Genomic DNA, 26,721 nt, shown 5'->3' with positions numbered 1-26,721 from the left:
GTTTCCTCCCTTCGCAGTCTGTTTTTCTTAACTGTAGAATGAGGGAATTGAATTGAAATCCAGAGTGGCAAACTCAAATGCTTTCAGCGACTAGGCAAGGAAATGTATTTTTAATGCTGGGACAAAGAATCAAAATGACAGTGGTAACTAACTCTTGCCAGTGGGAAATTTAGGATTTCACTTTGAGCCAACAATGAGCATGTATGACATTATTTAGAAAAATTAACAGACCAAGGGTGCAGAGAGGGAAGTGGGGGGGATTGGGGAAGAGACACTGCTCCTCCAGAGACAAACACAAGAGGACTTTGTGTGGGATCCCCTGCCCTCCTTGTTCTCAGGGTTATTTTCTTGGTACCCAGAGTTCTTGCTAGTCAGCTAGGCATACAGTCAGGCAGGCAGCCTCTCACCAAGGATAAAAGTCCTGGTATGAGGAACATACTGGGAAACCAGTTTCTGCTGAAAACAGCAGGCAGATATGGCCAGATTAGCAAAATGAGCCAAAATACCTTACTTGAAAGGAATTAGCAGAAAGTTAGGTAAGAATAGAGATTAAAGGACTTCCCTCGTGGCGCAAGGGATTAGGTCTCAGCACATGTAGCTACCCGCAGCCACTGAAGCACCTGTTCGATCCCTGACCAGGGAACTAAACCCCATTGCACAGCAGACCTCTCCTGTCTTGCCTGCTGCTCCTCTCAGCAGTGTATTTTAGTCAATCTGCCTTTTCTGTTCCCCACTCTGTCTCTGGTGAATCCTCTCACCTGCCACACCTCTGGCCTGTACCCCAGTTCTTGTATGCATAAATAAATAAATGTTAAAAAAAATAGAGATAATATGCTCTGACTAGCAGGAGCAATAGAGGTCCCCAAGCAACAGCTCCTGGTCACTGCACCCTAGCTTATATCCCTATAAACACATTCCTCACTCACGTGCGCTCCCTACGTACTTCCCCCACCTTTGTACTTGATTCTAATAAATATGAGTCTGCCTTTAGATTGGGACTGCACATTACTTTCCTGTGTAGTCCCTCTTGGCTTCTCATTGCTCCAAACCTAGTCAGACTTTGAGTAATGATTTATACTTCCAACACTGCTGCTCTGTGAGGCAGCAACTTTGCACTACCTGAGGAGGCAAGACAAGAACCTGAGGCTACCTGATAGAGACAGCAGTTGCTTAGGCAGCCTCTGGACTTGCAGGTCTTGACAATCTCTAGCTCACCATCTGGAATTTAGGGAAGTTCACTTCTTTTTATGCTGTTCATTTAGCCTACTATCATTCCCTTTATTTTCCTGCTATTTCTTAAACCTTTCTGTTATTAGCAGCTGGGCTGAAGGGACTCCAAAGATAGGAGATGGTTGTACCCTTCAGATTAGAGTTTGAGAGACACAATAGCTGGCCCCTATGGACTGGGTTTGGAGGATGAGAACTCCAAAAGCAAGGGGAATGAATCTTAGAGGGGAAAGTTGCGGTCATTTGCATAAACTTTCCTTATTTGGAGACTCTTATTCCAGAGGTTTTTGTGTTTTTAATCAAACCTGAAGTTTTAAGAGAAGCTGGATTTTGTTTTTTTTTTTTTTATCACTTTACATGGTGGTTCCACCATTGATGTCCTCTTGAGGTAACCAGGCCCTTCTACTTAAACCAGGGAGGCTTCAGGGAAGCTCTCCATTCCACCCAGGAGCTCATGGCACTGCTTGCCTCTGTCCCTCTACCGTGTGACATATTTAAAAAAGGAAAAAGCATGTTCTTCCCTTCAAGGAGTCAGGATCCACGAGACGTGGACTGTGGGTTTGAGGCAGGCAGACCTCTCCCCTCATCAGGGGTCCTAGAATTTGGGAGAGGTAAGCTCCGGAGTGTACAACCTCTACTCAGAAATGATGAACTATATTGATGGCTCCCAAGATCTGAGTGGTCTTCAAGCCACTGGACATTCAAATTATGCCTACAGTGAGTATTTTACTTTTGGGGAAATGAGTAGCAGGGGGAAGGGAAATCAAGGAAGGGGCCTTGTTTATTCATTCAGCCAAAGGCACCTACTGCCAAAAAAAAGGCACAGCTTATACCTCTGAGGGCAGAAAATTCAAATTATGTCCATCTGATAAAAGGCCATGGTCCCTGTAGGCAGAATGGTATATCACAGGAAAGAGATTTGAGATGTCCCGTCCTCTCCAGGAGACAGGGCACTGGGAACCTTGGGCACTTGGCAGCAGGAGGAATGCAAATGAGAGACCCCTCAGAGAGTGAGAAACACCAGTACCTCCCAAGGGAGTTGTTCCCATAACAGAAATTTTTATTATACCCACATGAAACTACAGACACAACTCTTTAAAAGGCAGTACCATTTTATTTAGTGTTATAGGAAACTTCATGTTACTTCTTAGAAACAAAACCAAAGAAATTGAAAACTCCCAAATAACAAAGTAGGAAATAATTCTTTAATTCAAAAACACTGGGTGGTCCTTCAATTGGAGGGAAGAAGAGGTCAAGTTAGTAGCTCACAAAATGTTGAGAACCACAGGGTTGAGGATGGTGTGGCTACTAGGAAGCTAAGTTCTCTATCTTAGTTGAAGGTTCTCCACCTTTCAGTTTTCATTCATTAGTAGTTTAAAAAAAAAAAAAAAAGGCTGATTGGGAGAAGGGATCTTTGGGGGAAGACCCTGCATAATTTAACATTAAATTGTCTCTTGCCTTCAATATAGTTATGTGGCTAACTGTCAAGGACCTTCTGCTCCCTCTGGTAAAAAAGCTTGAAACCACATACAGGTATTCCATCCATGTGAGCACACCCCCTGCTCAAGGTCAACAGCTGTTCAGCCTGGCAAAGGGCAGACTTTCTTGTTCCTCCATTCTGTCACCCTGATGAGGTTAACACATAGGACTAAAAGGGGGGGGGGGCGGGGCAGGACAGCTGTCAAAGTCCAAGATATGAGATGATATGAAACAATCAGGCAAAGGATTGTCATTTTATTCAGGAAGCTGTTTTCTCCAGTTGAAGTTCATTGCCAGGTGTTTGGTACTTATGGGTGCTTCCCTAAGTATACCGTGCTCTTTCTGGAGGCAGTCGATCAAGACCAAGAAAAGGGCTGTTCCTGCTTCTCAGATGCAGCCTCATCCTGGGGCCCACCAGTTAGGTTGGCATTTACAGGAACAAGAGGCAAGTCCTTGCTCTCCTCGTGCAGATGAGTATATGTCCTCAAACATATGCCTGTTAATGGAGCTCAGCACCCTGATTCCCCAGCCTCTGCCAATTGGTCAGAGCAGGCAAAAGTTTTTCTTAGGTAAATTCTCCTCTAAAGTGGAGTCCTCAAGAATAGTTATTAACTAATGACCTACAAGTTATCTTATTATCTATGTTGTGAATTGCTGGAATTCTATAAATTCTTTTTTGTTCCCCAGTGGTAGAAGCCAGACACCCTTGAAGTAAATTGTCCTTCATTAGAGTTACCAAGTGGTGTTTCAGAGCACAGGAATTCACTCCTTTACCCAAATGTCCCTCTCAAATACTGACCAAGTTACATGTCTGAGCCCCTAGCAGCACATTTTCTCCAAACCAAACACCCCTCCTTACATAATGCAAGTCTCCACACCAGCTCATCAAAGGAGAGCTGCCCTCCGCCACCCCAGTGCACCTGGATTATCACAGTCAAAATACATTTATATGAAGTAAAAAAAGTATTGCTGAACAAATACATACATGGACATTTTCAGACTTCAAGTGAATATACAGTTCTCTTTATAGGTATGTAAATAAATTTCATAGCACTATAAAAATACAAGTCATCCGAAAGTTTACAGTGGTCCCCAGTACTATAGGAGAGTATTAAATAAAATAGCAATGGATCACTGAAAGCTAATTAGATAAATCGAGTTACAGTATCATCCTTCAGATTAAAGTGCTCCGACAGAACTGAGGTTGCAGCAAACATGGTCCTGAAATGGGATTCCGCCACCCAAAATCTTGCCTCTTAACATCAACAGAACAGAGACAAGATTCTCAGTTTAATCACTGCTATGGTCTCCACACCTATCCACCTCTATGCTTTCCCCCGGAAGAGATGTCTAGATTTGATGAGATTCTGTAACAACCAGGATAAAAAATGTACGATACAGAACATTCTAATTCCAACATTAGGTTACTAACAACAAAGTTACCCAAAGAATCCGAACTGGAACTGGCACTATTAAGAAAGGGGCAAGTGTTCTAGTTCAAAAATGTGTATTCATCTAGTTCTTAACATATAGTCATCCATGGTGGTAAAAGTGAAAGGGGTCCTTCTCTTGTCACTCCATGCCTGGGAGAAGCACGTGAGTAAGTGCTCGGGCTGCCCAGTCCTTTATCAAGGTGCTGGCCAGGCCATCAGCCAGCAGGAACCCTGCCACCACAAGCAGGGGACTTCTGACCAACTTCCCCTAGTGCAAAGTGACTTCATTCCCTTGTTGTACTTTTCTCATCTCCACAAAGGTCCTCTGGGTGGATACAGAGCACCACTGTGATGCTGGATGGTGGTGGAAGCTGATGTTTAGTAAAGGTAGCTTGTTACAAGTCTAAAAGGCACAGTCAGCGGCTTTCCTGGAACTCCTCAGCTCCAGTCAAAGTAACAAGACCAAGTCTAAGGAGCCCAGTGTGTGTGTGTGGTATCAAAGGTTAGCATCTGTAGTCATTAAAGCTACACCTGAGCTATTCAAAAGTCAGGAAAGTAAGTAACACAGCACCAATTGCCTGGTCCTTCTCATTTCACCCCAACCTTTAATGGCTAGGGGGATACATATTTTAAAATCTCCATAGCAAACTCCAATGTTAAACTACATTCACGCCTCGGGTGCCACCCGAATCTCTGGACCAGGATCAGATCTCATGACCATATCTCCAGTCAGGGCACAAAATATTTACAAGATAGTTAAAGGCACAGAGGCATTTACAAATAAAATCCTGGGAATGTACAGAAAAGGCATCAAGTAATAATTAACCTGGTTTCAGTGGACAGAATTGACTCTTATCAGATAACACGCAAGGGAGATGGTGATTTGGAGCCCGTATGTTGGTTATCAGGCATACCAAGTCCTTGACCTCAGGAGCAGATGGAAACAAAGTCTCAGTGTGACATGCTGGGGATTCACATCTTTCCAGCTTTTTTGCCCACCTGCGTGGGAACTCGGAGGATGTTGGGGGTTTCTTCCATGACCCTGACTAGCAGATTGTCGATGTAGTCTTCCAGCTCGCGAACCTGAAATTCCTTCTTACTTATTGTTTCCTTCTGTTTGAGGACCAGCTGAATCAGTTCATCATGGGTTAGCTGTGCATAAGCAAAACCAGGGTCCGAGGGGTTGTATTTCTTTGGGGAGGAAAAAAAAGGGGAGGAAAGAAATAAAGTCAGCATAGGAATCAAACATCTAAAAGAAATACAAAAAATGAAATATTATTTGTGAGCCAGTTTTTCTGGGAATCTGTTTTCAGTTTAGGTGGAAAACAAGTGATTGATGAAGTTTTCTTAAAGGACCAAAGTAACTATTTCAGGCTCTGCAGGTTATATGTGGCCTTTGCTCCATGTCCTTCTTTGTCGTATTGTTTGACTCTTTTTTTTTTTTTTTAAGATTTATTTATTTATTTGTTTGTTTGTTTGTTTATACAAGCACTGGGTACAGTCAGAAGCACGGGAGGGTGAGAGAATTCACCAGAGCCAGAGCGGGGAGCAGAGCAGGCAGAAGGACCAAAGTACACTGCTGAGGGGAGCAGCGGGCAGCAGGCAGGAGAGGTCTGCACGCCATGCGGGACCCTCCTCCGGTGGCCGGGGAGCAGCCGGGGATTGAACCGGCGCTGCAGAGGCTGCGGGCAGCTTTGCAACCCAGCGCTCAACCGCTGCGTCACCGGGGAGGCCCTTGTTTGGCTCTTGGAGCTGCAGACCCTGGATAAGAACCTGGATCTGGGTTTTTGTTTTTCAAAGATTTATTTATTTATGCATGCAAGAGGTGGGGTACAGGCCAGAGGTTCCAGGGGTGAGAGGATTCACTAGAGACAGAGTGGGGAACAGAACAGACAGCTTGACTGAAATACACTGCTGAGGGGAGAGGGGGCAAGACAGGCGAGGTCTGCTGTGCCATGTGAGTAGCTCCCTGGCCTGCCAGCTGGGGATCAAACTCATGCTGTGCTGTAGTGGCTGCCGATTAGCTTCATAGTGCTGTGGATTGCTTCATAGTGCTGAGACAACCCCTTGCACCACCAGGGAGGTCCTGGATCTGAGGTTTTTAGAAATGCAAATATTGGAGGACTCAGCACTAGGTGGGCACAAGCAAATTTCAGTGTGTAGCTGGGAGCCCAGACCCAAGCCAAGGTGGCCCATGAAGAAATTCTAGTGGTTGAGGTGCAGGAGTTGGTGATCTTCTCCTCCTCACACAACAGATCACCTTTTATACTTCTGCCTCAGCTACTCTCAGGATTTGGTGCTAGACTGATAAGTGGCTGCTCAGACTCCACTTTAAGTGATTTCATATTAAAAAAATATGCCAGGTGAAAGCTAAGTGCTGCCAGGCCACAGTCATCACCCTCAAACATCGATGGCACACCTTCTGGGTCCACAGTGGCCTGTGCCAGGACTAAGTGTCCCACTCCATAGGAGAGCAGAAGCCCTAAGCAGTTACTGCATTTCACCAGCATAAATAATCTGGGATGACAGGACTCCATTTGCAAACTCCAGGCTGAGGCCAAAACCATGAGGAAACATAAGATAAGGATTAAATAAAAAGTAACATGACCTACCAAATCTCCAGTAAGAGGGGGAAACAAAAACAAACTAACTTTCCCTAAGATCTGTGGCTCAAGAGACTTATAAATTTAAAGATACATGCCCACAGAACTCTGAGGCAACCTCTGTTTCACTGCCCTGAGGGCCTCATGGTCCCACTCAGGAAAAGGCAGAGAGATGGCCTTCTGAGCCAGGAGCAGAATCAGTCCTCATCCTCTGGTGACAGTATAGAAGGCCCTGTTGAGCCCAGTGACACAAACTGTCTACACACTCCCCAGAATTCAGAAAGAAACCCCACCCCTCTTTTTCTGGTGAGGAAGAGAAACACCACAATTGCAGTGCTAGCTTAGAGACACGCACAGACATTTTCATATAGAGAGCAGGTTTTAGCTTAACAGGCTGCACAGAAATAGGTGTGATATTGGACTACTTTTCAAAAACTGCTTCTCCCTTCATCCTATTTTTTTTTTCTTTTTTAAACTCATGGAAGACACACGTTGACAGGGCACCTCCCTGGATGCAGCAGCTGTATTTATAACTCCTAGAACGATTTTCAGCCAAAAGGTTGTACACCTGGAGAAGAGTTCTAGGGGTTGGTTGTGCAAATGTGAGTGTACTTACCAGTACTGAACTGAATGTTTAAAAATGATTAAGATGGTTATTTTTATTTTACCATATATTTTTTTTAAAGTTGTGTGTCTTTGTAAACAACAGCCAAGAGTATGGCCTCTGGGGTTTTTTAGATTATAACTCTATCACAGAAGAATTCTAGTTATTCAGAAATATTGATTACATAACATACCCTGCAAGGGACTTGGGAGATGGAAAGATGAAGAAGACAGATGACACAAGAAGGGAGGAGCAGGCTGGTTCTCCTTGAGAGCTGGATCACCAAAGAGTCTCACACAGTCGCTCTATTTGTAACTTCTAGAACAATTTTTGTCCAAAAAGTTGTACACCTGGAGAAGAGTTCTAGAGATTGATTGTACAATAATGTGAGGCAGGGGAGCCTGAATGACCGTAACTCCAGGCTCACAGAGGCACAATGGTGCTCTAGGAGCTGCACTAGCAAGAGACCACTGGTGCACAGAAGGTCGGGAAAGCTTCAAAGATAGCATGACATCTGAACTAGACCTTGAAGATGGATTAAATATTAAAGAAATATTTGCTCATCATGGAAACTCCCAAATGCAAAAGAGAAGTAAATTATCATTACTCCAATACTTATACATGGGTCTCTTATTTTTGCTCCGTTTCTTTCTTTTTTTTTTTAAGATTTATTTATGCACACAAGAACTGGGGTACAGGCCAGAGGTGTGGCAGGTGAGAGGATTCACCAGAGACAGAGTGGGGAACAGAACAGGCAGATTGACTGAAATACATTGCTGAGGGGAGCAGTGGGTGAGTCAGGAGAGGTCTGCTGAGCCATGTGGGTAACTCCCTGGCCAGGGATTGAACTCATGCTGCAGTGGCTGCCGACAGCTTCATAGGTTGTGTCCCAACCCCCTGCATCACCAGGGAGGCCCCTTCCTGTGTTTATGCAACTTCAGCATCACAGAATACAGTTTCATAGCTCGTGTGTGTGTGTTGTGCGTGTGGTTTCTCATCATTATATTTTAGCACAAATCATGTAATGGATGCTTAAGATTCCATTATGGGGCCTCCCCGGTGGCGCAGCGGTTGAGCGCTGGGTTGCGAAGCTGCCCGCGGCCTCTGGGGCGCCGGTTCGATCCCCGGCTGCTCCCCGGCCACGGGAGGAGGGTCCCACATGGCGCGCAGACCTCTCCTGCCGCCCGCTGCTCCCTTCAGCAGTGTACTTCGGTCCTTCTGCCTGCTTTGCTCCCTGCTCTGGCTCTGGTGAATTCTCTCACCCTCCCGCGCTTCTGACTGTGCCCAGTGCTTGTATAAATAAATAAATAAACCAAAAAAAAAAAAGAAAAAAAGAAACTTGAAAAAAAAAAAAAAGATTCCATTATGTTTTTGTGTGTGTGTGTGCGCGCGTGTGTGTGTGTGGGGGGGGGGTGGGACCCTCACTGGTGGCCGGGGAACGAACCTGCGCTGCAGAGGCTGTGGGCAGCCTCGCAGCCCAGCGCTCAACCACTGCGCCACCAGGGGAGGCCCAAGATTCCATTATGTTTTAACTATCTCTTCCTTGTTGGATATTTAGGTTATTTTTAATATTCACCATTATATAATATTTTTATTAAAATGCATGAACATAAATCTTTGGCCACATCTCTAAATATGTCCTTAATTTCAATGGATAGAATTGAAAAGGAATGTATACCTAAGGTACTTTATACAAACTGTCAGAGAGCTATTCAATTTGGGTTATAAAATTCAAAGGGGAAAGAATGTAGGGCTTGAAAACATCACATAATGAAGGCCCAGTCATTTGATGATTTAAAACTTATAAAATAATCCAGCATTACAGAAAGTGAGCAACAGTCATGGAGAGGAAGGGGGCAAAGAAAATATCCATTAAAAATACCCATTCAGGGGGCCTCCCCGGTGGCGCAGCTGTTGAGCGCTGGGTTGCGAAGCTGCCCGCGGCCTCTGCAGCGCCAGTTCGATCCCCGGCTACTCCCCGGCCACCAGAGGAGGGTCCCACATGGCACGCAGACCTCTCCTGCCGCCCGCTACTCCCCTCAGCAGTGTATTTCATCAGTCTGCCTGCTCTGCTCCCCACTCTGGCTCTGGTGAATTCTCTCACCCTCCCGCGCTTCTGACTGTACCCAGTGCATGTATAAACAAAACAAACAAACAAATAAATAAATAACATGCCTCTATTAAAAAAAAAAATTAAAAAAAAATACCCATTCAGGGGCCTCCCTGGTGGTGCAGGGTTTTAAGATGCAGCACTATGAAGCTATTCGCAGCTACTGCAGCACAAGTTTGATCCCCAGCCGGGGGGGGGGGTGACCCACATGGCGCAGCAGACCTCCTGACTTGCCCGCTGCTCCCCTCACAGTATAATTCAGTCAATCTACCTGTTCTGGTCTCCACTCTGTCTCTGGTGAATCCTCTCACCCGCCCTCACACACTCTGGCCTGTATCCCAGTTCTTGCATGCATAAATAAATAAATCTTTAAAAAAAAAAACCAAAATATATCCATTCAAAAAACAACAGTGCCCATTGATCACATATTTCCTTCCAGTATTTTCACATTGGATTTTTTTACATAGTTGTCATAATAATGATGTATATTCAAATTTGTGTCCAATTCTTGCCATTTATATGATAGATGAATTTTGAACCTAGTTGGTTGTATTATTTTTAAATGGAAGTGTTAAAGCCACCGGGGTAAATAATATACTCCTAGTTATAAATCACCTATAAAGGATGGAGGCCCTAAAACAATAGCCAAAAAAAAAAAATCCATCTTAGTGGTGACCCAGCTAGTTTTTCAAAATGTTAGCTATGCAACTTCTTTCCCTAATCTCTCTCTTACTTTGCAACATTCCAAAGAGTATTTTTTCAATAAATACTGTTTATGCCTTAGTACAAAGCATATATTATATGCCAAGCCAACAGCAGTCTCCAGGAAACTTTCCATACTTATTCAGAATAGTTACTAGGTATGGTCTAAGATGAAGAGCTTTGTTGTGGGCAGGCAGAGGGGCAGCAGTTGCCTTTAATTTAGGGCAAGTTATTCTCAGTCAGGGCCTGGAGATAAGCCCCTGATTAAATGAGCTTTGAAGAGTAAACAAAACAGCAGCCAAGGGTCTTGTTCACTTCCCAAAAGCTAGGTGTCTGTTTCTCTTTGGAGCCAAGCTGCATTCCACAGTAAAAGGAAGAGAGGATGGAAGGTTGCTATATGTCTCCAGTTTTCATTATTGCCCATTTTGTGGTGTTTTTTGCCCATTTTCCTGGTAAATGTCATTAACTTCAGGAAGACAAGTACTGCCTCTTCTATGGGAGACACACAGAAGCCAGCCTAGCTGAGATGGTCAAGTTATGATACATTTTTAGGGACAAAACATAGTCGGTGCACACAGTAGCTATACAACTACAGCTGATTAGTTTGAGAATGATGCTTACCACTACCCTGTCAACAGTACTACTTTAGAGAAGACAAGAGGACTGGGAAACATTAACTTGCTTTAAGCAACTATTCACTTCCACTGAGCGTCTTTACCTGGAACTTAGTTCTCCAGCTTTCAGACCCACTCCTCATGCCATAGGTGCAGTGAACCAGAGGCGTTAACAACCACCCAAGCATTAAAAAAAAATGAATTGCCTGCAGGAATGAAGATGTGACCACAAGTTTAAAAAGCAAAAACTATTTGATGTCCTGGAAACCATGGGGCTATAAAATCTGTGATGAATGAAACCTTTAGATTCTCTGAACTAACATAGAAATAAATTTAGCTCTACAGACTCCACTCCTCAGTTCTCAGGAAGTTCCTCTCCACATATTTGCAGTACAGCACATCCTTACCCACTAGTGTCACTGGTTGTTCAGTAAATCATTCTCCCCTAGTCCGTGCGATAATCAAAGACCAGGGGCTTACAACTACGCAATATTCTAAATCCTTCTGACTTCAGAAGCAGAAAGGGCAGGATAAAGTCACTCTAAAGCAGACATCATCTGGAAGTTTGGTTTTGTTTTTGTGGGAAAGAGTTATTTTCCAAAGTTAGCCCAAGCTTCCTCTAATCCAGCAACATTCTTCCTGGAAAGTTAGCTTATGGAAATAACCTCACAAAGGAGGGAAAGGTCTATGCAAGAACATGTTCACCATAGTGTTACTCATGATAAAAAAGCAAAACAACCGAAATATGCAAGAATAAGGGAATGGTTAAGTAAGTAGTAGTATAATCATTTTAAAGAGTAGTAGCAACATGCAAAAATGCTTATTATACACCACTAGGTGAAAAAAGAGAATTTAAAAGTGTTTCCAGGCAGGTGGAAAAGCTGCAAAATCATCATTTTGTAACCACCATATTCACCAATGGATGTTGAAGCCTATAAATGAAAGGCGGATGCGAAACAGGGTATTTCCACAGTCTGCATTAATTCCCTATAAATTTCTTATTAATATTACAGGGAAAATGGCAACTTCACACTGGAGAACCTGGTAGGAACCACCCAAACTAAGTTATCAGTGTGAACACCCCCACTGATGGGACAAACTGATACCATATACCTCTTTATACAGTGCCTGAGAAGGACACCATGAGGAAAGATCAGACAAATCCAAAATGAAGAAAACCATGAAACAACTCTTCAAAATTGTCAATATCTTGAAAGACAAAAACGGCTAAGGCGGGGGAAACCCTAAAAGTTAACTTTGTATGGTAACTAGAATTATTGTGGCGATCATTTCACAATGTACACAAATATCAAATCAATGTGAAACCAAAGTGATCCTGAACCAATGTGATCTATAATCTTATATGTTAATTATTTCTCAATTGAAAAAAAAAAAGACTGAAGAACTATTTCATAATAAAGGAGACTATAAAGACAAGACAGCTAAATACAAGTCATCCCGGATTGGATCTTGGGCAAGAGGGAAAAAAAATTAAAAAGGACACTGGCAAAATTGGTGAAATTGAAATATAATTTGAGATGAGTAATTATATCAATGTTAAATTTCTTCATTTTGATAAATGCCCTTACTCGTAGGGATTACACACTGGAGTATTTAGGGGCAAAAGGGGCATTATGTATGCATCCTACTCTCAAATAGTTCAGAAAAGAAAATTACGTATGCATCTCTATGTTCATACAAAGAGAAAAAAGGGAGGGAGGGTGTGAGAATGATAAAGCAAAACTGGTAAAATGTCAACAACTGGTCAGTGGGAGGAAAGGTAGAACAGTCGCCCTTTATCTCTGAGGGATATATCTCAACCACCTCTGTGGATGCCCAAGACCTCAGACAGCACTGAATCCTATACATACAATGTTTTTTGTTGTTGTTGTTTTTTAAAATGTATTTATTTATGTATACAAGAACTAGGGTACAGGCCAGAGGTGTGGAAGGTGAGAGGATTCATCAGAGACAGAGTGGGGACAGAACAGGCAGATTGACTGAAAACACTGCTGAAGGGAGTAGTGGGCGAGTCAGGAGAGGTCTGCTGCATCATGTGGGTAGCTCCCTGGTCAGGGATCGAACTTGTGCTGCAGTGGCTGTGGATAGCCTCATAGGTTGTGTCTTAACCCCTTGAGCCACCAGGGATGCCCTACACATACCATGTTTTTCCTATACATACACACCTGTGATAAAGTTAAACTTATTAATGAGGCACAGTAAGAGATTAACAATAACTAATAACAGAACAATTACAACAATATACTGCAATAAAGATATTTCAAAATATCTCATATTGCATAGTATTTTCAAACCATGGTTGAACATGGTAAATGAAACTGTGGAAAGTGAAACCACAGATTAGAGGAAACCTACTATCCAACAGGAGTTCTTTGTCCTATTCTTGCAACTTTTTAAAGTTTTAACTTATTTCAAAATAAAGTTACAAAAAAGTACATCTGTGCAATGATACAACTACAAGAATTTTACATTCTTGCCAAAAGATAAAAAAGCATGGGAAAATGAAAATACCCAATTTGAAAGGGCCAGATGGTGGATGACATTTTCTTCTCATTAACAAATGTCCATGTCAATCATGTTGCTTGAGGCACAAAAAAAATTCAACAAAAACTAAATAACTGTAAAGGGGGAAAGTGTCATTCAAGGGAAGGGCAGAGGCTTCCAAAGACATAGACATATGGTTATAATCTGCAAGGAGATGCACCTAACTGTGACTCAGTGGCTCTGGAAATGGGTTTTGTGGAGATGCCCAGGTCACATAGCTACTTCTTTAAGACATACCTTCAGCATGGCTTCGTTGATCAAGTTCTCGCTGATGATGGTAGCAGTTCCCAAGCTGGAGTTAGCAATCTTGGTGGCAGTTGTATTCATTGGCTTCACAGGCTGAAGTCTAAAGAGAAGGGAGATAGGATCCTTAGACCTTTCTGAGATGATAAAACTAAGAAACTACTCATTTCAAAGATGCCAGCCAGAAAGAGAAGGGGGAGAGTGGACACATGCATTGTTTATCTCTTGGGTCCAACATGTGCCGATGTCCTTACAGAATAAAAGCAGCCAGCACCAGGAATCCATATGCATGTTAACAAAACACACCCTCAGCAAGGTGTCTTTCTTTACCTTCTTACCAGACCCTTGTTCTTGTACGAATGCATTCAAGAGAGTCTCATTTCTACAGATATTTACAGCCTCTGTGGGAGCCCCTGCAGAGCCTTCTTGTGCCTCAATGGTAGAGAGTTCAGAACAAACACACCAGCTTCACTTCGGGCGGAGCTTGAAGGAAGTTTACCACCACTAGGTCGTGCCACTCAATGCCAGTGGGTGCTGGAGACCATCACGGTACTGGTCATGGTACTGGTCACAGTACATCTCTGCAGTCAGAGCTCCAGATCTGCCCCTGGATGATTCCTAAACTATGCTCTGGAGACTGCTACCCTCATGCTACAGAGTGTCTTAGGCATTCCCGTCACAGAGAAGGTCACCCCTTTTTAAATAGCCCCACCTGCAAAATAGGTGGGTTGTACCAGAAGAACATCTGTGTTACTAGAGACCCACAACCTCTGCAAGTGGAAAAAATATGGAAGAGGGAGGCACCCTTCTCATTTATAGAGACAATCTCACCTGTGCTTGGATGACCCAATTCCAGCACTCGGCTGAGCTGAGACTGGATGTGACTCTGAAGGTGAAACCCAGGCCTGAAGCAGCGGCTTCCTCTTGCCAGAATTTTCCACTTTACCAGCGGAGCCCTCTGCTGTTGCTTTTTTTTGAGATTCTGCTGTGCTGGCGTGGTGAGTGTCAGAATGTGGAGAGTTGGGAAAAGAGTGTATGGAAGGAAAGGTTTCAGAAAAGGAGGATCTGGACACAGGACACTTCAGGGCCACATCAGGAGGCTGATTGAGCCTCCCACTTCCCAACAGTTTTTCTTCTTCACCACCGCCGGGGCCTGGCAGCTGTTTATCCAGGCTTGAGCTCTTGCCAAGATCTGGTATACAAATTCCTAGACTTGTAGTCTGCTCTGAAGAAGTCATAACATATGCTTTGGGTGCTTTCGGACTGAGCTCATGCAGGCTCTCTGGGGGTACTGCTGGCACACCTGCCTCGCCCTCACCACTTGGCCCCTTGTCCTTTCCAGGGTGGGCAGGTAACAGTAATGTGCTTGAGGAAGAAGCTTCGACTTCTGGAGTGGCGACCTCCAATCTCTCTCTGTCACCTTCAATCTGATCTATTCTTTCATCATCTGATGCAACTTCAGGAATGGAAGGGAGGGTTAAATCCAGATCTGCCATGACTGGAGACTTAAGATCTGAGGCAGACTGAAGGTCATTCAGGGGATCAGACAATAAGCCTTCGTGATCACTGGCTTTGCTTTGATTCTGAACCATCAGGGTGTCATCTCCCTCAGTCCTAAAGAGTAGGATGTCTTTCCCTGTGCTTGCCTCCCCACTCACATGGCCTTCTGAGAGAGACTCCTCATGAGAGGGGAAAGGGAGGTGACCTGCCACAGGGGCGGGCTCAGTCACAGCTTCCCTCTCAGAGTCTTCTGTGTGGAGGGACACAGAAGGCTCCCCCTCAGACACATTTCCAGCCACAGCGCCTTCATGGGCCAGCCCCTGGGGGTTACTTCTGTCCTCTTCAACCAATCCAGGGCACTTCTCCACATCCTTTTCCACAAAGAGCTGCTCAGAAAATGACACACGTTTTTTGGTTTTCTTTCTGCCCTCACTGACATTCAGACCTATTTCCTGATGTTTCTGAATCATGGAATCATGTGGGGAGACCGATTCTCCCATTGGAAGAAGGGGCGAAGCTTCTTTAATTGCAGAAGTCCTCTTGCCAGTCCTAACTCTGTTCCCCACAAAAGACCTGGACTGACCCTCAAAGTCTGTGTTTTCCCCCATCAGAGGCCTCCCAGTCTGGTTTTCATTTCTGCCACTTGTGAGTGAAAGAGCAAATGTTCCCTCTTGGGTCTCTTTGGAAGAAGAGAGAGAGTCTTGTTTTTTGGAAGAAAATTCCAGAAGTTCTTCTTGTTGCCCCACTTCAGGCCTTTTCAGGAAAGATTTTTCTAAGTCACTGGCACTGGTATTCTCTTCATTGGTCTTCCCCATTGAAGAATATCCTGTCCCTTCACACACTGGAATGGGTGGCTCTTTGGAAAGTGAACCCAACGTGCAAGAAGCAGTATTTGGAACTAGGGTTAAACTATCCTTTTGCAACTCTGTTTTAACGAGCAAAGATGCTTCTTCAGACCTGGCCTGGCCTTTGTCTGTGGAAGGCCAGTTTTTAATCGGAGTAGATGTAGAAATGGGAGCTGCTGTAGGAGATGAGAAAGAGGAGAAGAAAGAAGGACATTCAGAGGATGGGATGTCTGAATCATGCCCCAGTTTAGAAGGGACAGGTGTCTGATCAGAATTGGAAGACAGAACAGGAAACAAAAGAAGAGAATCAGGGGAGGAAAGAAGCCTGGCTGCGGGATGAGCCTCTGGAGACACTTCCAGTCTGCAAAAAGGACAAAATAAAATCTGCAGGTCAGTTGCAGACGTACCATGGGAGGAAAAAAAAAAATGTAAAAATAAAGTCGCTCAAAATGGGAGAACTTTCATATTTGGGGCAGTACCTTAAGAAGTTAAGAAAGGAACACTAATGCTTAACATACAAAAGGGACATTTTTATCACCAAGCACATCTGCCACACAAACAGCTGGTGCAACAGACAGAGAAAGATCCAGGTAAAACAACAGCCTATAGTGATTTTTTTTTTTGGTGATAAACAAAAAGCATGTAAAAAGATCAAAGCAGTAAAAGACACACCATTAGGTTACAGGCACAGATTTTGAAGAGAAACTGGTGTGTGTGTGTGTGTGTGTGTGTGTGTGTGTGTGTGTGTGTGAAATCAAGTATGCAGAATCTCAAAAAAAAGGCCTTTCCCTCCCAGACAACAGAAATATCATGAGTGTGAATGTGAATCATGCTGAAAAGCAGAAATTCCTCAAGGTTCACTCAGGTTCTTGCAATCAGGTGCAAAGTAAATATATAGAGAATTGTCACAAGCACACTCAAGAGTGCACCACCGGTCTCTCATGCCAGCCAGCCAATGCCAAAGTGCAAGGAGGAAAGATAAAATCTGCCTAAAAGAGAAATATGTGATATGAACTTAAAAAACACAGGTTCTGCACTTACCACAGCCCAAATCTAGTGTTCCCAACTTGTAAAACTCAGAATGTGCTCAAACTTTGGCATTCTACTGGGGTGTGATCCTTGAGAAGGACAACCAGGCCAGCTGTCCGTGGCTTTGGGCTGGGACACATCACTGCAATTTGTGCAGGCTGAGCCCCATGGGCAATAGGGGCTAGTAAAAAACAACTTGGACAAGTAAACCTTTGGCATATACAGGTGCCATCAACTGATCAACAAGCAAAATTCGCTCTGATAGTAGGTCTGGCTGATAACCAGAAGGGCCCAGACTCACCGAGGTTTGACGGCTTTGGTCTGGGGAGCTCTGGCAGAGGTCATAGGTAGTGAAGGTTCTGACTTCCACTCTGGGTCTGCTTCCGGCTCTGCGCTCTGCACTTCTTCAAAAGGTCCCAGGGATTTACCTCGTCCAGAGACAACAGCCACGGGATCTTTCTCAGATCTTTTCACAAGGTCTTCAACAGGCATAGAGTCATCCTCCTTCAGTTTGACTTCCTTCTCCTTCCCCAAGATGGCTGAAGGGTTTTCATCTTCACTGCCCTTAGCCACATCCTTCTTTCCTGTCACCAGAGAAAGCAAGGAGGACTTCTTGTTCTCCTGCTTCTTGCTCTCTTTGGTTCCTTTTGCGGTCTCCAGGTTTTCCCCAATGTCATCGCTGACCGGTGACCATTGGGATGGCAGAGTCATGGATTTCAGGGAGTCCTTTGTGGAAGACACAGGGGCCTGCTTGTTGGTAGAAAGTGCACTGCTGTCCTCAGGTTCCTTCCAAGAGTGAGCAGTCAGGTTTTCTGTAGATGAGAACAAATGCTTCTTCCTTAAACCTTGGGGAGATGGGGTGGAAGATCGGGGGCTGTCCTTGGTGTCACTCTTGGCTTCTGGCTGTTCCATGTAAACATGGTTCCCATTAATACAGACATTAGAGCGGGAAAGGTGGTCATTCTTAGACCGAAGGCCACCAAGAAACGAGAGTCCATCCTTCTTGGGGAGGGTGAAGCTGATCTGGTTGAGGTGCTTAGGATCTGCACTTGCTGTTCTCTTGTGAGACATGACTAGAAGAAGAAAGACAAAGAACAAAAAAGCAATAAGAAGTTAAATGAATGGTTTGCAACTGGATGGGGCATTTGTCCCTGTCTGAATACATTTTTTGCAGTCACAATTGCATTGATGGGGGGGTGTGTGCTACTGGTATCTAGCAAGTAGAGGACAGGGACACTGCTAGAGATCCTACAATGTACAGGATCACCCCCCATCACATAGCATTATCCTGCCCAAACAATCAGTAATGCTAAGCTTGGGAAACCCTGAATTAATCCAAAAAAAGGGCACATTCTTGGTAAAATAGCAGAATCTGGTCAGTAGCAGGGATTTGGTCACTGAAATTGAAGCTCAAAATTGACAGTCAATTCAGAGTTAAGGTAACTGGATTCCTTGATTTTTGTTAGGGGTGTTAATGTTAACTACATTAATAGCAACTCAATAAATACTTGATGAGGTTATGAAATAGCAAAAATATTATGTGATTCCATGGTTTTACCTTTTAAAAAAAAAAGATACACTCAATTCTGTTAGCTCCAAAGGCTTACCCTTGTACATATCAATTTCAGAACCAGACATTTTAAAAAGGAGCTTATACATCCTTGGAAACCAGAGGACTTAGAAAAAGTGACTTCCCAACTACAATCACCCATTATTACCACCAACACCACCATTATCATCATCACCACCTGTACCATCACTGCCATCTTACCATACGACTACCATCATGATCATTTTAGTAACTGAGGAGCTGAAGTAAAATCTTTCTTTTAGGATTTGTTTGTTTTTTCTCTCTCAAAGCAAAGTAGGCTAAACTGAGTAACAGAAGTCCAGTAAGAAGGAGAAAGAGGAAACTCACTGTCTGAGGCAGAAGAAAACACATCCTCATTGTCATCATCCCCCAACTGGGCCTGAAAGTTCCCAGGTCGAAGCAGGACTTTGTCTGACTTTGAAGTAGGCAGGACAGACATGGACTGGGAAAGGGGTGTTCTCTGCAAATTTGACTTGGAAAACAAGGTCTTGATCTTTGACTTCTTCTTCTTGTCTTTCGAAGACTCATCATCACTGTCAACTGAGGGTGTCGTGCTGGGGACAATAGCTGAAGCTGTGTCTGATGAATTATCCTTATTCTTCCCCTTGATCTTGTCCTTCAGCTTCCCAAATGGATTCCGAGATTTGTCTTTCATGGAAAGGTCAAACATGCTAGCAGTCATGTTGTTTCTCATAAACTGTATGTCAACCTCAATTTCTCCTCGCTCTTTATCCTTCTTTCCTGGTTTGGATTTCAAGGTATACCACCTGCAGGGAGGAAGGTTGAGTGGTCACTACTGAATTAAAGAGCCTAAAACAATATTCACAATTCCCATTAAATGGTCTCTCCACAATGCTACTACGAACCTTTTATGGGGAGCGAAAACAGAACATACATTTTATCTTCAGAAGAACAACTACTGGGCAAAGATAGGCTCAGATTCTGTGCCTAGTGCATAACCACCTAACAAGTCAACAAAAAACTATTTCTAAAAATAAAATTAAAATTCCGTTAAAATATTTCCTATGATGGGTATCTTCCTTCAATAGACTAAGAAATACAAAGATAATACACAAAACTGATAAGAAGGTAAAGTGTAAACTTACAAGGAAATCACAGAGAAAATCAGCAGTCTATAGAACAGTACATTCCAAAGAAAAATGGAAAATATGACAGTAAAGCATGTTTTTTAAATAGTGAAGTAAGCCAGCCACAAAATGACAAATATTATGCTTTCATTTATATGCAGTCCCTAGAGTAGTCAGATTCATAGAGACAGAAAATAGAATGGTGGTTGCCAGGGACTAGGTGAGGGAGTAGCCTGGGAGTTAGTGCTTAGTGGGTACAGAATTTCAGTTGAGGAAAATTAAAAAGTTTCAGAGATGGATGGTGGTGATGGCTACACAATGCTGTGAATGTACTCAGTGCCACAAAACTGTACACTTAAAAATAGTTTAAAAGGTACATCTTGTTATGTATATTTTGCCACAATTTTTAAAAATGAGAAAATGAAAGAGGTATTCCTCCCTAGCTTAATAATCAAAAAAGGGAACACTTCATACACTGTTCAAGTATTTCACATGAGCATTTGCAAACTACTACAAGATATGGTAAATGATATATCAGTCCAACGCTATTGAAAGACAAACTTCAGAGAAAGGAAATCTGCCCTTGACATTTACCATCTGTTGTATAGCAAGACTATCAGTCTGATTCGTAGCATGACCAGACCAGGACAAACAACTCCAAACACATGGTATATTAACAGCCATCCCCAGGGTCACCCTCACCAACTGAAAGCCCACGTTGTGAAGTTCTTTGTAGTGACCTACTTCAGAGAGGAGGGCGTGGGCATTAAGGAAATGATGGTTTCACCCAAGTAAGCACAATTTCCTCTTTCATGTTCAGCCTATCTTGTTCACAGGGCAGATCACTGCCCACACTATCTTAGCTCATTCTGCACTCCAAGGAGAAGGAGCAGAGGAAAACAGAAACCCAGCATCTACATGGCACCTTCGACAGTGTTGAATCTATAACTCTTGGAAACAAACCTGTTTAAGTCTCACAAGAATGACACAAAGTGGATATTATACTCATTTTACAGAAAAAGAAATTGAGGCTCACAAGTTAGGTCATTGGTACAGAATCTTGTAACTGTTAAGGGGTATTGTCAGGATTCAAAATCAGCTCTGCATTTCTGCAAAGCTCCAATTCTTTCTTTCATACCAAGATTCCTACACTTCACACTCTCTCCTAACTTATCTTCATTTGCCATGTTTTGCAGCACACAGAAAGAAGGGCTCAAATTTTAATTCTTTGTGAGGAACTTTTAAGCTTCTAATTCAAATGTCCTAAGGTAAAAGAGGGGGGAAACCCCGCCACAGCTTGCCAACCATAAATCGTAAGATTACATAAATTCCAGTATACAAGTCAGCAAGACTTTAGACTGGATTAACAAAATACAGCCAAGATCAGAGAAAAATATGTCAGCTACAGTTTTGGACCTTTAGGAGAACTCCTCTGGTTTTTAAATCCACGACCCACAGCTAGAGGCAGACTGAGAAATGCAAGGTCTTCACAGATAACGTCACCCGTCAGACTAGTGTCTTCTCAATACATATTCCAGATCCACGCCTGAAATAGTTTGCATATTTGTCACTTAGAGGTAGAAAGGATTATTTGAATTTTTCTCTTCTGACAATCATGTGTTGAATCGTAGCCTTGGTGATTAAGGTAGGTTAGCTATTGCAAATACCAATTGAAAAGGGGAAGTGCTGAAGTCGAAATGAGGCTCAGATGACCAGGCTGGAAGCAAAGCCTTCACCTCTCCACCCGTGGAGGGGAGCCCAGTACATGTTCCCCAGCTCCAACAGCTCTTCTGTTCGCCTTCCCAGGGGATGCAAAGACCTTTAAAGAATACTTCTTCATAGTTCCTGGGACGAGGCCTGCCTTTCCAAAAGCATCCGAAGTCTGTTTATTTCGAGCAACGCTACAAGCAACTCTAGAATCCTCCCTAAGGGCCTATTATTACATGATGTGCAGGTTTAATCTCTGGGCACAAAAAGTGGGATTTGTTTTGGAAACTTCCAACACCACTAGGAGGTATGGCTACTTCACCAACTGCCACTTATTTTCCTAAGCAAACCTAAAGCCAAACACCAGGTAGCCAAGAATAGTCACAGGGCTATTTAAGGAGGGCAAAATCAGACTGAATCAGGGACAGGTAAGCATCTATGCAGAAGTTCAGGTTTTTTAAAAACCTGCACACAACTTACTAAAGCTGGAAAGGAAGACAGGGATTTTTTGTCTATTAATATTTTCTTTTTTTTTTTAAATTAATTAATTTATTTATTTATACAAGCACTGGGTACAGTCAGAAGCGCGGGAGGGTGAGAGAATTCACCAGAGACAGAGCAGGGAACAGAACAGGCAGACCGACCAAAGACACTGCTGAGGGGAGCAGCGGGCGGCAGGAGAGGTCTGCGCGCCATGTGGGATCCTCGCCGGTGGCCGGGGATCAAACCGGCGCTGCAGAGGCTGCGGGCAGATTCGCAGCCCAGCGCTCAACCTCTGCGCTATTAATATTTTCTTTACCATTAAATTCAATGACAGCTTCAGCAGGAGCTGAAGTAAGAGAGAAAGTAAGAGAGAAAGTCATGAACTGTAAATGTCTTATACCTATAGACATCCCAGAGCCGAATACATTTGTGGGTTTTAACATTTAAGCATCAATTCAATTTTTTAAGTGTTTCTGTCCATTCTGGCACCTCCCGGATATAGTTCATAAGTAATGGGGCCTCCCCTGGTGGCGCAGCGGTTGAGCGCTGGGCTGCGAGGCTGCCCGCAGCCTCTGCAGCACCGGTTCGTTCCCCAGCCACCGGTGAGGGTCCCACAAAAAACAAAAAAAAACCATAAGTAATGAAGTCCAGGCATGGTCACAGAGCGCATGCTGGCAGCTTGGGTGTGTTCAAACCAGAAAGTGTGAATTATCTCAGAAGTCAGGGCTGGGTCGATTTTCCTAGTCCAAAGGGCAGAGTACAGAGAGAAAGCCATAATCCCAATACAGTAAATGAATTTTTAAGCACATATTCTGAAAAAAACCTGCAACCTATCAAAAAAAAAAAGGTCAAATAATCAAGTTTTACTTATAATGAAAATTCAGGTCTTCAAAATTCTCTGAAAACAGAAAGTGAAAGAAACGTATAAATTGTATCTTAAATAATAACAGACACAGATAAAAATTCAAATCACCCCAAATGGTCCGGAAAGAAAACTTCAGTCTTTTGCCCCTCCATGCCTCTCAGTAGAAGGATGATCTGGTATATACAAACAAAAATGTACATTACCTAAAGAGGCTGCCCTACTGTTTGGGGGTGCCCTTTTTCTTTTTCTTTTCGCTTGTTTTATGAGGGTCTTTTTTTTGTCAAACATAAGGCAATAACTAAAAATAAAGAAAGTCATTTAAGTTTTCTACATTTCCAAGAAAGATGTCTTCTTAAGAGCAGTAAGGAATGGGCCTCCCTAGTGCTACAAGAGGTTAAGTCTCAACACTATGAAGCTATCCATAGCCACTGCAGCATGAGTTCGTTCCCTGGCCGGGGAGCTAACCCACATGGCACAGCACACCTCTCCTATCTGGATCACTGCTTCCTCAGCAGTGTATTTCAGTAGATCTGTCTGTTCTGCTCCCCACTCTGTCTGGTGAATATTCTTACCATCCCCAACACCTCTTGCCTATACCCCAATTCTTGTATGCATAAATAAATTTTATTTAAAAAAAAAGAGAGAGAATAGTAAGGAATGTAGAAGAGAATGACAGAGGTAGAGGAAGGACAACAGGCAGGATGCAGGACCCAGGCTCCCTGGGCTAAGAAGCCAGGACCTGGATCCACAGTGTCAAATCTCCTGGGTCAAATTTCCTGGGCTTTTAAGTGGTCAATTTGAGAGCAGCCAAAACCAGCCAGCCATGCCCAGTTCTCAGGACCAGTTTGCCTCAGAAATGCTCTGTTGTTCAAATACAAGGAAAGCTGATCCCTGAGGCCCTTCCATCGGAATGTGGCAGGGTGAGGGCCCCATGGCTCCTGCTCTTGGGAAATGAGAATTCTCACAGGGCATCCCTGCAGACACTGGGGCTCATACTTGTAAAGGGCTGATTGGTATGGCTCAAAAATAACCTTCCTACAGCTGAAACAAACATGTTTTTCCTTTAAAACATTCCAGAGAACAGACATGTACAGGGAAGTGACGACTCCAAAGGGTCAACATTTTTTTTGAGAAAAGTTCAAACATTTTTACATGCAAGGTACTGACTGGATATGTAGAGGTCACATCCTGCCCTAAAGTTTACTCTCTGGTGGGACAGAGCGGACTGACAAAACACCACCAAGCGCTTGTGACAATTGCTGCCTTTTCTTTCTAACTTTGAAGCATGAGAACATAATTCAACATGAAAAGAAACTCCTAGAAAGTATACAGTTTCAGCACAAAGAAGGACTCACATACAGATGAGGTTCTCAACTCCTTTAAACCCCAAGAGACTATAAATAAAGAACAATCTTCATTTCACATGGACCCAACGAAATGAGTGAATGCTGCCTCCTCATATTAAACACAGGAGGCTCCTGGGAAGGCAAAGCAAAGGAAGACCATTGGGCCTGCATGTTGCTTCATCATTTCAACGTGTGTTCATCTCAAGGGGCCCCTTGTCTGTGGGCCTGGTGTGGACTGGTCAGGGTACACTGCCTGTATTTCCCTTCCATGCAAAATCTCAACCATGACTTGTAACATGAGTCACCACCACAGTAACCAAGCATGGGTGACACAGGGGATTATGGTCTCAGGGGAGGAAAGAAGCAGGAAGCAGAGAATAGAGCCCAACATCATATTTGAGAAGGACTTCGATCTTCCTTAGATGAAGAAATTTTAAAAAGCAGTTCCTTATCGTCCCCAGAGGAGGGGAAAAAAAGGTTGAAAATTAAGTGGGGTTAGGAGTTGAGAACATCTGAAAGGGTTCTGAAGAGAAGTGATTCTATAAGTAAAATGTCAGCTTCTTTTGGTAGCCTAGAAACCACGCATAACAAACAGGGACAAAATGTTTACGACCTATAAAACATTTGTGGGGTGCTAAGTGGTTCAACAAGTTTTGTTACTGACCAAAGTAGTTGGTCATCATTATCTAGCTCTGAATACAGAATTACCAATCAGTCAACCTGGCTTGCCTAAGTGCACCTGCCCCTCTGCCCACTGTCAACTACTTGGAAGAACCCCTGGTGCATCACGAGAGCTGTAAACAGCTCATTTTTTTATTCCAAATCCCTGAAACAGCCCTTGTAGCAGCACTGAAAGGTTACCCGCCATCAAGCTCAACCTAAAAGCTGGTAAATGACATAGTAAAGGAGAGAGAACAGGAAAAAAGGTGGAGGAAATGCTTTTCTACATGGATTCGCTCTATAGAAATTCACTTAGAAAGTAATCAAAAAAAAAAAATTCCAGAAAACAGTTCTGTTATTTTTTAACAAATGACTCACTTGTGGTTAATCTCACCTTATTATTTTATATCTTTTCTTGAAGTCTTTTTCCTGTACAATTTAACAGTTACTAGCTGAGAGACAAGTTCACATAATCTCTCCGTGGCTCAGCCTCCTCCTCTGAAACAGGGTTAAAAGCACCCATTTTATAAGTATGGTATTAGATCAGATGGCTTAGTAAATGTCAAGTGCTTAGAACAGTGCCTAGTGCTTAATAGGCACTCAATAAGTGTTAGCTATAGTTATTACCTAGTTGTAACCAGACAGCACATGCAATTTTATCTGTGATGTGTTATACATTATTGCCTCGTAGTCTTCATACCCATCATTTTTAAAGGTTCTGTGATACTCTGTGGAGTGTATATGTACCATAGTTTACCCGTCTTTCTGATGGTTCCCAAAAGATGGCAACAGTTCTGGTCAACTTTATTCCTAGGTACCCAAAAGTATCCATGAAATACAAATAACAGGGACTTGCATTTTAAGGAGCAGGAAAGGACTCAATTACAAAATTCATTTGCATTATGCAATTTTCAAAACTAAAAAGTATCTTTTCTATAACTTATTGAGAGCTTTAATGGTTCTCAGAACTCTTCAGGGTTTTGATGCAGGCAAGAGAGACCAGAAGCAGAGGGCCTCCAAGATGTTTTGGAGACGTGTCCAGACGGCATAATTGACTGGTGTATAAGGATCCAGACATGTTTTCTAAGTTGAAAGCAATGCTAGACTCCTTGTAGACAAAGACTAAAGGAAAGAGCAAGCATTAGTATTTTATGATTCTCTAAGAATTAGAAAAACCAGTGCATTTTTAAACATGTAAGGTTACCACTCCTGCAATCATACTTACCATTTTTTTAAAAGATTTATTTATGCATACAAGAACTGGGGTACAGGCCAGAGGTGCGGGGGTGAGAGGATTCACCAGAGACAGAGTGGGGAACAGAACAGGCAGACTGACTAAAATAACTGCTGAGGGGAGCAGCAGGGGAGACAGAAGAGGTCTGCTGTGCCATGTGGGTCACCTCCCTGGCTGGGGATGGATCTCATGCTGCAGTACCTGTCAATTGCTTCATAGTGCTGATGCTTAACCTCTTGTGCCACCATGGGAGGCCCACTTACTATTTTTTTTTTAACTTGGCTGTAGCCCAAAAAGCCACAAATGTTAATATTCTACCATCAGATCAGGCATCTCACCTCTTACCCGAGTGTCAAAGCCAAAGATGTAGTCTACTTGGTCTGCCAAAGACCAGCCTTGTGGCAACTGTGGGGCCTTTACCATTCACACAAACAGACTTTCAAGAGAGAAATGAATATGCAATGAATTGGCTTGTTCAGGACAAAGGAAAAACAAACAAATGAGCCTCAGCATGACATATATCAAAGAATGGTGACCTGAATAGAATAGTGCATTCTCTACCCCACAAACAGACTGGCGCACTCCTTTCTAGGAGAGCTCCTGGCAATGAAGTGGAATAGCTATGATTTCTCTAAAAATCAAGGCAAGTCCAAGGGGGGAGGAGGAAAAAAAAAAAAAAAAAACCCATACCAACAGCATTAAACAGCAAATGATTAATATCATGAGAAGTTCCATTTTGTGTGTCACAGTTTACTAAATGAGAAAGGAAAACCCCAAAAGAATTGGTGCTGTG

At 43.2% G+C, this 26,721-nt stretch overlaps 1 protein-coding gene across 1 annotated transcript in view; it reads right to left on the bottom strand.

The window, feature by feature from the left end:
* Positions 1-5,111: 5,111 nt before the first annotated feature.
* The window catches only part of RAB11FIP1 (RAB11 family interacting protein 1), a gene marked incomplete at both ends in the record, with an annotated part of 28,771 nt that continues 7,161 nt past the window's right edge, over positions 5,112-26,721 (bottom strand). The window contains 4 exons of the mRNA XM_084231864.1: positions 5,112-5,330; positions 13,575-13,683; positions 17,256-18,027; positions 18,873-19,312. Of these exons, the coding sequence (XP_084087990.1) occupies positions 5,112-5,330; positions 13,575-13,683; positions 17,256-18,027; positions 18,873-19,312 (1,540 nt within the window). The remainder of the gene's footprint in view (positions 5,331-13,574; positions 13,684-17,255; positions 18,028-18,872; positions 19,313-26,721) is intronic.

Source organism: Talpa europaea (genome assembly GCF_964194135.1).
Source record: "Talpa europaea genome assembly, chromosome: 4".
Classification (NCBI taxonomy): domain Eukaryota; kingdom Metazoa; phylum Chordata; class Mammalia; order Eulipotyphla; family Talpidae; genus Talpa; species Talpa europaea.
The sequence above is the reverse complement of the archived record's forward strand: the minus strand, read 5'-3'. Positions and strand labels throughout refer to the sequence as shown.